The sequence below is a fragment of the Odocoileus virginianus genome, unplaced genomic scaffold, assembly GCF_023699985.2.
Source record: "Odocoileus virginianus isolate 20LAN1187 ecotype Illinois unplaced genomic scaffold, Ovbor_1.2 Unplaced_Contig_2, whole genome shotgun sequence".
In the NCBI taxonomy this organism is placed as follows: Eukaryota; Metazoa; Chordata; class Mammalia; order Artiodactyla; family Cervidae; genus Odocoileus; species Odocoileus virginianus.
Window position 1 is genome coordinate 4907460 of NW_027224319.1, and position 14701 is coordinate 4922160.

Genomic DNA, 14701 nt, shown 5'->3' on the forward strand with positions numbered 1-14701 from the left:
GCAATACAAATGGAGGGTACAATAATATGTATTTAACAGACTCCTGACTGGCCCCTGAATATATATGCACATTCCAACACCCTAAGGGGAAGGGCTGATGACCTTAAGTGACTGTATTATGATATTTATTTAGGAAAACGTCCTTATTCTTAGGAGACACATGCTGAGGTACTTAGTGGGGATGAAAAGAATCATGAGGCATACAAATTACTTTGAAATAATCCACAAAGATAATAAAATAGAAATTGTTTTATTTAGATGCCTAGATAGATTAAAATGGCAAAGTTGAATCTAACTGGTAGGCATAGGAGACTCCACTGTGCTATCCTATCAACTTTTCAGTATGTTTGGCTAAAAATAAACAGATGATCAGAAAGGCAATTGTTTTATTTCCAGGTCAAATTAAAAAAAGAAAAAGAAAAAAGAAAAAAATGAAGTTCTTTAATAAAAGACTTGTTGATCAAATTTTTAAAAAAATTAATATTCAAACACAATACATAGTTATTACAAAAATACATCAATTTAACAATTCCTAGATGGGGTCTATTCTCAACCAACAGAATAAAACATTAAAACACAGGTTACACCCTGACACTCTTCTGCTCAAAGCCCTCCTTTGGCTCCACCTCCAAGTAAAGGTTAAACTGTTACAATGGCCCACAAGGCCCCTCATAGTCTCCCCTGACCTCCTCCACCCTGCAATCCAGCTGCCTGTCTGTGATTCTCCTTGCTATTCCTCCATATAGCAGGCAGCTCCTGTCCAGAGGCCTATATGTTGGCTGCGCCCCATGCCTTGAACCTTCTGATCTTGGATGTCTAGAGAGCTCCCTTCCTCACCTTCCACTTATATCCTTGCTCGAATGTCACTTTCATGGTGAGACATTCATTCCCCTAGCCATTTAAAATTGTAATTCCCCACACTTCACTCTTGTTGATGAGTCCCTGCTCTGATTTTCATGATGCCAGGTACCAGCCAAAACACTGTATTTACATTTAATTTATACATTCTAATTCCATCTTCCTCAGCTAAAATAAAAGTCCACAAGGGCAGGAATTTTGGATGAATTTACCAGTACTTTGACACCCAGAACACAATGAGATGCCATGCTAAGACAACATATTTACAGTCTCATTTATCTCTGAGTGGGGGGGCGGGGGTTGTGCCTAGAGTCTAGCTTAAAACTGATCTCCCATCCAAGAATGCTTATGTTTTAGGCTCATACACTGAATCGCACTGATTGAATTTTTCTGTGTGTTTCTGAACTCTTAATCCTGTACAGATGAATCACCCACAGCCACTCTTCCCAGTAGTCATGTATGGATGTGAGAGTTGGACCATAAAGAAAGCTGAGCACCAAAGAATTGATGCTTTTGAACTGTGGTGTTGGAGAAGACTCTTGAGAGTCCCTTGGACTGCAAGGAGATCCAACCAGTCCATCCTAAAGGAAATCAACCCTGAATATTCATTGGAAGGACTGATGCTGAAGCTGAAACTCCAATACTTTGGCCATCTGATGCGAAGAGCTGATTCATTTGAAAAGACCCTGATGCTGGGAAAGACTGAAGGCAGGAGAAGGGGACGACAGAGGATGAGATGGTTGGATGGCATCACCGACTCAATGGACATGAGTTTGAGTAAACTCTGGGAGTTGGTGATGGACAGGGAGGCCTGGCGTGCTGCAGTCCATGGGGTCACAAAGAGTCAGACACGACTGAGCGACTGAACTGAACTGAACTCTTCCCAGTACATTTCCCTGACTCCTGTAGAACTGAGGTGTTCGGGAGGACCTGGGTCTTTTTCTACTGTATTTGTCATACTATATAAGGCAAAACATACAATGGAGCCATTAGGCCTTTAATCATCCCTGTTTAATGAATGAAAAATATACAAACATACCCATATAGTTTACAGAAAGAGGTTGAGGAAACAAGAAAGGGTCAGAGATATTTAGGTTCAAATTTTAGTCCATTCTTACAAGCATGCCAATGTAATCTGCCAACACCTCAGTTCCTTCGCTCCTATATAAAAACAAGGCCACTTTCTCCAAAGGGCTGTTCGAAAAGAATCTCAAATGACCAAACAGAGTCCCTATATAGGAACCTCCCTGGTGGTCCATGGGCTAGGACTCTGCACTCCCACTGCAAGGGGCCTGCATTTGATTCCTGGAAGGGGAACTAGATCACACACGCCACAACTAGATTCCACATGCCACAACTGAAACCTGCCCACCGCAGTGAAATAAATAAAAACAAAAATATTTTTAAAAATCCTATACAATGTGTGGACAATACGGGTGCTCAGAAAGAAATGTTGGTTTATAATGACTTCCAAGCAATGTTTAAAATTTCTTTCCATTTCTTTTGTCTTAACTTCTCCCATCTTTCCCACAAGCAAATAAAAACCTCATATTTTTAGGTTACCATTTTTTCTATTCCTAGAATGGTCTCTGGTCAAACAAAAACCCATACAAAAAAACAGTAGATACTAATCAACGAGTAGAATGTTAAAGAGGATGAACTGAACAAAATCCTAAGCTGACACTTCTTTACTAAATAATTCTCATGAGAAATCATAATAAATGAAATTCACATAATAAACAAAAATTTATCTTAACTTTTATTTCACCAAATACTCCCTTGCAATTCACAATAACAAGTTAGATAAGGGACTGCCCTGTTGGCACAGTGGATAAGAATTTGCCCCCTAATTGAGGGGACACGGGTTCAATCCCTGACTCAGGGATTGCACATGCTATGGTGCAACTAAGTCCATGAACCACAACTATTCGAGCCTGTGCTCTAGAGCCTGCGAGCTGAGACTACTGAGCCCCATGCTGTAACTACTGAAGCTGGTGCACTCAGAGCCCGTCCACAACGAGAAGTCAGTGCGGTGAAAAGCGCTTACCGCAACTAGAGAAAGCCTGTGCAAAGCAACAAAGACCCAGGGCAGCCAAAAATAAAAACAAACAAAAGACAGGCTAACGAGAGAAATCCAAAGTCTTATATTTCATAAGGAAACATTTTTCTCTGTATTATTTCATCATCATCAATACATATTAGTGCAACTGAAAATTAAGTATCACAATAAAAAGTATGATTAATCTACCGCCCAAGCATGATATTATCTTGATAAGGAAAACCTACGTCATTCTATCTTCAAATCTGTGTGCTATGAATAAAGCACTGTTTTGTTACATAAAGTGTAAGCTTAAATGGACATTTGATTCTTCCTTTCTTTGAACTCTGAACTTGGAATGTGGTTCAGAAAGATAGGAGGCATACTACTGATTCCCCACTACAACTTTGCTGAGTCAATTCTATAGGAAGTACCACTTGCTGTTTCCTAATTTATTCTGTTAGTCACAGCCCAAGATAAATCACTTTAACTGTAATAGGCCAGCATTAGTTATAGAATTCTGGTCATGACTCATTTAGAAATTTAACATCATCCTTGTTCTTTCCTTAACCCTATATAAATGGTGGCTGTTGTTCACTCACTCAGTCGTGTCTGACTCTTTGTGACTGCATGAACTGCAGCACGCCAGGCTTCCCCGTCCTTCACTATATCTCCCTGAGTTTGCTCAAACTCATGTACACTGAATCTGTTATACCATCCAACCATCTCATCCTCTGTCATCCCCTTCTCCTGCCCTCAACCTTCCCCCACATCACGGTCTTATTAAATGGTAAAAGGATCCAAATTCTGCGGCTGCAACTAGTGAGTACACAATGCACTTCAAAAAGATTAGCTAGCAAGGCTACCCTCCAGGTACTATGAGTGAAGCTTACTGTTCATGTCATTCAAGCAATCACCCTGTGGAGTCTCCAGTGCTTCCTGCAGCAGTCTGATTCAAGCTTTGTACACTGTAGAAACCATACGTTCATTAATGAATCAGGAAAATCTAGCCTCACAAGACTGAGGTTGCTTGATTTTGGGGGGAGATGTGGCGAAGAAGTCCTCTTTTAAATCCCACTAAACCAGAAATGGCCAACTCTGCAACCTGTGTCTTAACCACTAATGCTTTATGGTATTATCTACCAAAATTTTTTAAACAGATTTACATGTAAAAGCATGTCTTGGATACTGCAAAGTACAGAAACACTTTTTGAATCAAATAAGAAGGCTTTGCCAACCCTTTTCAACTCCATGACCACAGGGAACCAAAAGACCCTACAAATGAACCAAAAACACACACAAAACGTTGAGGAAAGTAAGACCTTTCCCAGGCATTCAATAGACCCAGGTTTTCCTGGCCTGAACTGGGCATTGCCACATGGTGTAGAATCAACAAAAAGCAACAGAGACGTGGCCTGGCTTGCTAATTTCTGTCTCCATCTAAGAGAAAAGAAAATAGTGTGCTTTCAAACTCAGAAATACTGTGGATACTGTAAATTAGTTTTTAATTCAAAGCCTTGGTACTCTGGATTAGTAACCAATATTAAGAACAGTTAGGTCAATAATGTGTTCTTAGGGCTGGAGTGAGAGGTTTCATGAATCTGAAAATCTGTTTTCATATTTGCAAACTAAAACTGCTAGACTGATACTTTAAAGAAAGCAGAGAAAACAATAGGGGTAGGTCCTATGGCAACTGAAGAAACTAGCATCTACTCAAACCACCTAAAACAGAGCACCAGGAGTTCCAACGGTACCATCTTCAGAGTACTGGAACTAAGACAATGACAGAACTATTAGGAAAGATGACAGCAATAAATATTTAGCTTGAGTTATTCATCAGAAATTGTTTCACAATGAATGAAAAAATTAATGAACAATGTAAAAAACATTGGAAATACACAACTGATAACTGTATATAAAACAGAATTTTCCTTTACTGTGAGAACAGGAACACTTCTCATTTGAGAAGTGGGTTGCCATTGCTTTCTCCAGGGAATCTTCTGGTCCCAGGGATCAAACCCGTGTCTCCTTCTTAACCACTGAGCCACCAGGGAAGCCCTGTCTCCACATATTTACCTATTTGGAACATTTCATATAATTGCAATTACATAATATAATGTCTCTTTTCACTGGCTTCTTTTACCTATCAAAATGTTTACAAGGTACGTCCATGATGAAGAATATGTTAATACTTCATTCCATTTTATGGTCCAATAATATTCCACTGAATACCACATTTTGCTTATCCATTCAGTTGATGGACATCTGAGTTGTTTCTACTTCTGGTTTTATGCTTTTTTTTGCATGCATGGCGAGCAAACTAGATAATCTTAAAAATTCCTACAAAAACACACACTACCAAAACTATCCCAAAAAGAAAGAGAATAATTTCCTATAGCAAGTAAATAGATTTTGAATCAGTAGTCAAAAAACATTTTAAGTATAGCCACTTCAGAAAACAGTATGGAGGGTCTTCAGAAAACTACAACAAGTATTTATGTGAGAATGTGAAGAAATTAGAAACTTTATACACTGCTAGTGGGAAGAAAAAAAACAGGTAAAACCACTGTGCAAACAACTGAGTAGTGTCCCAAAAAGTTAATTACACAATTCTCACAAGATTCAGCAATTCCACTCCTAGGTACCCAAGAAGCAGAAAATATTATGTACATGAATGCTCATAACAGCATTATTCAAATGAATAAAAAGCACAAACAAACCAAATAGCCACGAACTGATTAATGGATGAGTAAAATGTGGTATATCCACCCAAGATTATCAAGCACAGAAAGACACGAAGTACTGAATTAAACTACAACATGAATGAACTTCGAAAGCATTACGCTACAAGGAAGAAGTCAGACACAAAAGGCCACAAGAGCATGATTCCATTTATAAGAAATGTCCAGAATAGGCAACACCAGAGAGACAGAAAACAGATGAATGGTCACCAGTGCTGAGGAGAGAAACAACGGGAAGTCACTGCTTAATTGATACGGGATTTCTTCTGGGGTGAGGAAAATGTACTGGAATTAGATAGTGGTGATGAATGTACAACATGGAGAATTTACTAGAAGCCACTGGATAATATACATTTAAAGTGAATAAAATGAAGAATTTCACATGAATTTTCTTTCAATTTAAAAAAATAACCCAAAACAACAATCTACTCAGCAACATATAAATTAAAACAACCACAAAAGTCCGTTTGGAATTCTTAGGTCTCTAGGCTCAAAACCTACATTTAAAAACAGGCATCAGATACCTCACAACTGTGATTTATTAACAGTTAGGAGACAATTTAAAAAAATTCTATCATAGAAGAAAGAGATTTAAAAAGTCATACATATTTTGAAGACCTAAGTTTGTACTGATCACTGTAGTCACTTTTAAGTGCAAGCAAACCCAGTTATTCCAGCAAGCCGACAGGAAAACACAGCCAGTGTTAACCGTGTCCTTGGGGCAGCAGGGGCTCACCCGGCTTCTCTGGCTCATCTGGTCCCGTGCCTGCAATGCAGCTGCTCTCCAGGCCATAGGTGGGATCCACCTTCCCAGAGGCTCGGGCTGCTTCTTGAACCTTCTTGACATGAGCCTCCACCAATTCCAGCGGCACCTCCTCCCGGACTCGAGAAAACTCCTCTGTGTAAGAATAAAAATGGAACAGTGATCTGGTGTCGCGTGAATATCTGCTTAAGTGTAAACTAGAAAATCTGACACAACACTAGTGTGTCGTGTGTAACCTAGTAACCTTTCTCGGGACTCAATCTGATCTATCCAAGGAAGTCAAGAAGGCCAAAGTCAACATGTACAGTGATGTAATTCCATGACTCTTATGTCTTACCTTATGTGTCACAGTCTTACTATATAAACAAGAGATTATGATCTTTAAATATCTATCAGTAATAATCAAAACTACTGTCCAAATTTCATCTAACTCTGCTGTTTGGATTTTAATCAAGAGAACAGTAAGGATGAAACAATCAGAAAGTCAAGAAAGAATACTATAGTGTGAAAAAGTTCTAGTTAGAATTCATGCAACCCAAGAAAGTTAAATAACTCCTTTTGCCAATTATATCAAAATCCGTATGAATCACAAAATACCATTAAACACCACTGTTTCATCCCTCCAAATTCTTAAAAAATGCTCATAGTTTGGAAAACGTTGTATTTAACTGCTTCATTTAAAAAACATCATCTACTATCCCTAAGGGGTAGTACATAAAACTGCAATGAGTGTAACAGCCAATAACACCTAAATCTGAGATAAAACTATCATGAAAGAAAGCATGAAACCATGATCTGAAATGGCTATACTCGTGAGACAGCTTAAGAAAGTCCATACCCAAAGCCGCTTTGGCTGCAGCAGACGCCACACGAGGATCCACCACAGATGCCAAAAAAGCAACAGTGCTCATGACTGGGTTTCCTGACTGACTGAAGGGCACAGGCTGGTAGGCCAGGGGCCCCAGGGAAGCATCAGAATTCTCAAGGTATGGGTCCTCAATGGGAAGCCTCAAGAAGTGGAGGATGCATTCATCCTGAGTGCGACTTCCAACGTGCTCTGACACTTTGTTCCAATCATCTTTATACATCTCCAGAGCCTGTGAGGGGAAAAAACAGGAGCTTTAATATCAGGTAACAAGGAAGTAATACTTAATGACATCAGAAGCCTATGACTATTCTTTAGATGGGCTTTAAATTAAAAACAGTAAAGAAAACAGTTATACTGTTCATAGCAGGTAGTTCTGATTGCTTTCCTTATTATATTAAATTCTCAGTCAAGAAAAACAAATAAAAGGCATGTACATTACAAAGAATTGTGGTGCTGGAGAAGACTCCTTAAAGTCCCTTGGACTGCAGAGAGATCAAACCAGTCAATCCTAAAGGAAAAGAACCCTGAATATTCACCGGACAGATGCTGAAGCTGAAGCTCCAATACTCTGGCAACCTGATGTGACAACCAACTCACTGGAAAAGATCCTGATGCTGGGAAAGACTGAGGGCAGGAGAAGAAAGGGACGACAAAGATTCTGATGCTGGGAAAGACTGAGGGCAGGAGAAGGGGACAACAAAGGATGAGATGGTTAGGTGGCATTACCAACTCAACAGACGTGTTTGAGCAAACTCCAGGAGAGACTGTCTTGATACTTTCCAGCATAACGTTTCCAGATGAGCTTACTTTTAAGCTTTTTTCTTTGTTCATTTTCTTTGACTCAGAGAAAAGTAAGAAAGGTCAGGAAGTCTTTTTCCCAGAATATAGCTAAGGTATTGACGTGCAGAATTCAAGCCACAGTCAGCATCCAGAAAAGCACGAGGCTGAGAAACAGTGAAGTTCTGAGCCTGAGCACCGATAGAAGCATTACATAAGAGGGGTGGAATGAAGAGATGTTTTCAAAACAACATGGTGACAGACCTCCAGGAAGGAAAAGGGTGACATATAGAAAAATGTTATTAGTAGACATTTTACACTACACAACACCTTTACTCCTCCTATCATCACTGGGGTCTTCACCACTGCTTACTTGGATTCTTAGAATTGCCTGTCTCTACCCTTAAATTCATCCTTCTTCCTGTTGCTGGATGTATGACACAGCAGACTGTCTCTTGCCTGCCTAAAACTATTTCAGTTCTCACCATTATGTTACGAAATTAAGGTCAAGCACGACAGGGATCTGCTAATTCTTCCACCTCACCATCATATTCTTTAATGTCCCGGGAATACCCAGATCCCACATCCTAAGTATTGTGTGTATGTACAGTTTGTTCTGTACTAGAAACATCATGGACCAGAACCAATACCAGCACCCTACTCCAGGAAGCTGTCCATTATATCTTATCTACCCAGGCTAGCTCCAGAGACACTCCTCTGTACATCTTATGCTCCAGTCACACCTCTAATCATGTTTCAATCGGTTTCTGTCACACACTACACTATGAATTACTGAACTGCAAACACTATGGGCTAGTCATCTCAATCTGTCTGCCACAGTGCCTGAAACACAGTACCAAATAAAATGTGCTGAATTTAATCACAGGTAGGCAAACTAAATTAAGAAAGGAAACTTACTTTTTCATGACTCCAAGCATTAAAAGAAAAAAGAAAAATTCTGGGGAATTCCCTGGCACTAGAGTGGTTAGGACCCTATTGCCAGGGGCAAAGGTGTGATCCCTGGTTGGGGAACTAAGATCCTGAAAGCTGAGGAGTGTAGACAAAAACAACCACCACCCCATAATTTTTAAAAAGGCCTTTCTTCAAGACAACTGGAAGCTGAAGTGTAATATAAAATTACACAGGAAGATACCTAGTAAGCAGCCTATGTGACATGCTTGCCTGATAAAATGGTATGATTTGGGGGAGGGAGGGCAGAAAACAATAAACTCGAACGAGTCTTCCAGATGTATTTATCAGGGTGAAATTGACCAAGTTTTTGGTTATAAATCGATTAAAAAATTTTCTTCTGACTTCATGTTCTTAAGCTATTAATTATCGATAAATAAATGATAAAAACAGGTGTGAATGGTCAACAATACTGTTGGGAAGGCTTTTATATTCCTCTGTGTAAGTGCAGACATCTGTTGTTTCAACAGCATGTTTAAAAGGAAAATCAACCGGTTGTAAAGTCTCCAGCTGCAGAAGAGAAAACACACTATTGTGTGGAGATCTGTGGCTTTCTGGGATATGTTCAGGGTAAACAGTAGCTCAGCCATTCTGACCTCACTCTTTATTTACTATCCACTAATCTTAACCAGTCAATCTTAAGGGAAATCAACCCTGAATACTTGTTGGAAGGACTGATGCTGAAGCTGAAACTCCAGTATTTTGGTCATCTGATGTGAACAGCTGACTCATTGGAAAAGTCCCTGATGCTGGGAAAGATTGAGGGCAGAAGGAGAAGAGGGCATCAGAGGATGAGATGGCTGGATGGTATTACCGATTCAATGGATATGAACCTGGGCAAACTCCGGGAGATAGTGAAGGACAGGGAGGTCTGGTGTGCTGCAGCCCATGGGACTGCAAAGAGTTGTACACAAAGAAGAAAACTCTTGACTATAAATGTGCAGCAAGGAAAAGAACTGACAGGAGAATGCTGCTTCAGGCAATACTGCACGACTGCATCTCTCCCTAGAGCCCACAGATTCTATATGAGCAATACAAAAGCACTTCCCATACATTTCTCCAAAAGGACTGAGAACTGTAAAATCAATACCCGTAAACATATATGACTAGACAAGACAGCCCTGAGTTAAAAGAAAAAGGAGTTCAGGAAAGAAGCTCTCTGCATACCAATGACACTGAAAGGACAGACAAGAACAAATGAAAACAGTGGTAAAAACACAAAAGGAACAAATCTTTTTGATTATAGACAGACACAAAGAGAGAGTGAGAAGAGAGAATAAGGAAAGTAGAAGAGGGTGGTAAAAATGAAAAAGGAAGAGTTAATATACTATTAGAATTTTTCATGAACCATGACTGTTGGAACAATTCATAAAATCAAATTAGAGCAAAACTAATTTTTGTTTTTGTGACACCACCAGGCCGAAAGGATCCCAATGTGTGGTCTGGAAACTCACAGAGCACCAGACCCCTTCATAGAAACTGAGAGATCAAAATAATAACACTAGGACATTACTGTCCTGTTATGTCGACATGTGCACAATGGCACAAAAACAATGGGGAGGTGAACCACTGTCTTAAGGGTCATTTAATTCCTCACTACCACATACTTGAAGAAACCAAATAAGCCAACCTTACTTAAACATTTCCTGGATGAAATAGTAAAAATGATTTTTATTGAATCTAATTATCTTAGCCCATGTATTTTCAATATTTGGTGTTATGAAATGCTAGGTAAACAGGAGGACTACCAATTCTTGAAGCATAACTATCTAAAGAAAAAGCACTTGTGTGATTGAGTTTCAAGTTCAAGTAGCCACTCTCTTCTCCAAGTATCACTGTCACTAGAATGAAATGCTAACACACCAGTTTTACAGACACAGATGTCTGGCAGACATTTTCTCAAAAATAAACAATGATTCTCAAAAATATCACTCCAAGGAAAACAACTGATACTGTCTGTTGCCAACAATTAAGTGAAAAATTACAATTCTGAAAATCATGCATCTGCCATGAAAGCTTGTTCTACTCTCTAGAAGACTTCCTAATGAGATTGGTACCAATATTATCAATTTGCATTTTTTGATATTGTATAATGAACTGCATCAACATTTGGAAGATCTGCAAAAATCAGAAAACCAGTATTTTCCAACTTATCAATGAAAGACGCTATGTAATCATACATGGGTATAAGATCCATTACTAGTCCAACAGGAGAGACCAATGGATTTCACACAGCAACTAACCTTTAAGAAACTACCAGTGGTCAAGGTTTAATGTGATACTGTACAAGCATACCTTAGAGATGCTGCAGTTTCAATTCTGGACCACTGTGATGAAGTGAGGACTGCAATAAAGCAAGTCACACAGGTGTGTTGGCTTTTACAGTGCATATAAAAGTTATATTCATACTATGCTTGTAGTCTGTATGCAATAGCTTTGTCTTTAAAAAAAAAATGCATGTATCTTCATTTTAAAATACTTTGTTGCTAGTGCTTCCTCCATAGCTCAGTGGTAAACAATCCGCCTGCCAATGCAGGAGACACGGATTAGATCCCTTGTCTGGGAAGGTCCCACATGCCAAGTAGCAACAGAGTGCATACACCGCAACTATTAAGCCTGTGCTCTAGAGCCTGAGAGCTGCAACTACTGAAGCCCTAGCAACCTAGAGACCATGCTCCACAACAAGAGAAGCCACTGGAATGAGAAGCTCAAACACTGTGATGAAGCGTAGCCCCCACTTGCCGCAACTAGAGAAAAGCTCCCACGGCAATAATGACCCAGAACAGACATAAATAAATTAATTTTAAAAATACTTTGCTACTAAAAAATGCTAACTATCACCTGAAAGTAAAAGTCGCTCAGTAATGTCCGACTCTTTGCGACCCCATGAACTATAGAGTCCATGGAATTCTCCAGGCCAAAACACTGGAGTAGATAAATAGCCTCACTCCAGGGTATCTTCCCAACCCAGGGATCAAACCCAGCAGGCGGATTCTTTACCAGCTGAGGCACAGGGGAAGCCCAAGAATACTGGAGTGGGTAGCCTTATCCCTTCTCCAGGGGATCTTCCCAACCCAGGAATCAAATCTGGGTCTCCTGCAATGCAGGCGGATTCTTCACCAGCTGAGCTATCAGGGAAGCCCATAACCATCATCTGAGCCTTCAGTGAGTGATCTTTTTGAAATAGTAACATCTAAGATCACAGATCACTGTAAACAAATATAATTAACAATAAAAAGTTTAAAACATTCTGAGAATTATCAAAATGTGACACAGACACAGGTGAACAAATACTTGGAAAAATGGCACCAACAGACTTGCTTAATGCCTTCAGGATGTTTTTTTTAAAAAGCGGGGGGCATCAGATTGGGAGAAAATAATAGCAAATGAAACAACAGACAAAGGATTAATCTCAAAAATATACAAGCAACTCCTCCAGCTCAACTCCAGAAAAATAAATGACCCAAATCCAAAAATGGGCCAAAGAACTCAACAGACATTTCTCCAAGGAAGACATACAGATGGCTAACAAACACATGAAAAGATGCTCAACATCACTCATTATCAGAGAAATGCAAATCAAAACCACAATGAGGTACCATTATACGCCAGCCAGTCAGGATGGCTGCTACCCAAAAGTCTACAAGCAATAAATGCTGGAGAAGGTGTGGAGAAAAGGGAACCCTCCTACACTGTTGGTGGGAATGCAAACTAGTACAGCCACTATGGAAAACAGTGTGGAGATTTCTTAAAAAGTTGGAAATAGAACTGCCATATGACCCAGCAATCCCACTTCTGGGCATACACACCAAGGAAACCAGATCTGAAAGAGACACGTGCACCCCAATGTTCATCGCAGCACTGTTTATAATAGCCAGGACATGGAAGCAACCCAGATGCCCATCAGCAGACGAATGGATAAGGAAGCTGTGGTACATATACACCATGGAATATTACTCAGCTATTAAAAAGAATTCATTTGAATCAGTTCTAATGAGATGGATGAAACTGGAGCCCATTATACAGAGCAAAGTAAGCCAGAAAGATAAAGACCATTACAGTATACTAACACATATATATGGAATTTAGAAAGATGGTAACAATAACCCTATATGCAAAACAGAAAAAGAGACTCAGATGTATAGAACAGACTTGTGGACTCTGGGAGAAGGCGAGGGTGGGATGTTTCAAGAGAACAGCATTGAAACATGTATATTATCTAGGGTGAGGCACATCACCAGCCCAGGTTGGGTGCATGAGACAAGTGCTCAGGCCTGGTGCACTGGGAAGACCCAGAGGGATTGGGTGGAGAGGGAGGTGGGAGGGGGGACCGGGATGGGGAATACATGTAAATCCATGGCTAATTCATTTCAATGTATGACAAAAACTACTGTAATGATGTAAAGTAATTAGCTTCCAACTAATAAAAATAAATGGGAAAAAAATAAATAAATAAAAAATAAAAAGCGGGGGGCAGGGGGCAGGGCAGATGCCTGTATCAAAGAATATAACTAATTATCTGAAAAGGCCATTAAGATATTTCTCCTGCTTCTAACTACATATCCAGGTGGTAACAGACTTGCCTAATAAACTAAATACACCTAATGGACAAGCAAATTATGAAAATCCAGGGCCATTTAGTCAAAGCTATGGTTTTTCCAGTAGTCATGTATGGATGTGAGAGCTGGACCATAAAGAAAGCTGAGCACTGAAGAATTGATGCTTTTGAACTATGGTGTTGGAGAAGACTCTTGAGAGTCCCTTGGACTGCAAGGAGATCCAACCAGTCCATCCTAAAGGAGATCAGTCCTGGGTGTTCATTGGAAGGACTGATGTTGAAGCTGAAACTCCAATACTTTGGCCACCTGATACAAAGAGCTGACTCATCTGAAAAGACCCTGATGCTGGGAAAGATTGAGGGCAGGAGGAGAAGGGGATGACAGAGGATGAGATGACTGGATGGCATCACCGACTCAATGGACATGAGTTTGGGTAAACTCCAGGAGTTGGTGATGGACAGGGAGGCCTGGCGTGCTGCGGTTCACGGGGTTGCAAAGAGACACAACTGAGCAACTGAACTGAAGACAAACAGTTCTCCTCTGAAAATGGTTGATAAATATGAAACCAAAAATTCTCTTTTTCCTATCCTTCAGAGTACAATTAAGTGATCCGCAAGAATCTCCAACGACATAAGGAAACTGAAAAAAGCAGTGTGCTGATGGACAGAGATACTGTGTATAATCACAAATTCATCATAGAGTCTTCACCTTTCATTCACAAGGTAATTTTTTCAATGGCAGGTATTTTCAGCCACTTTTCTGAAATTCTTTTGGGAGATACGGAGGTTGCATGCTCAAATGCATAGAAACACTAGGGAACTAATCTACAATGATTGACACGGTCTAAGTTAAGAAAAAGTGGATATGAAGAAATTCCCCAACTCAAAAAAACATCTGCTGGCCAAGGAGATAATTATTGCTGTGTGAGAACAAAGGCCCAGAGTTGCTAGATCTTCTAATTATGGAGGAAGAGTTAGAAATCTAGACTACCTTGGCAAAGTTCCAATATTTGTTGGTAACAGATTTAAAATAAAAAAAACTCAACCCGAGCCAAAATAACACATATCCAAGCTTGATGTCCCCTACTGACGACCAGCATGCTGTTACCTCTAGTGTGATACACAAACT

The 14701-nt window shown here is 39.8% G+C and overlaps 1 protein-coding gene across 1 annotated transcript in view; it reads right to left on the reverse strand.

The window, feature by feature from the left end:
* Positions 1-14701, reverse strand: part of SMARCC1 (SWI/SNF related BAF chromatin remodeling complex subunit C1) — a 124078-nt gene that overhangs the window by 47842 nt on the left and 61535 nt on the right. The window contains 2 exon segments of the mRNA XM_070463437.1: positions 6374-6535; positions 7239-7497. Of these exon segments, the coding sequence (XP_070319538.1) occupies positions 6374-6535; positions 7239-7497 (421 nt within the window).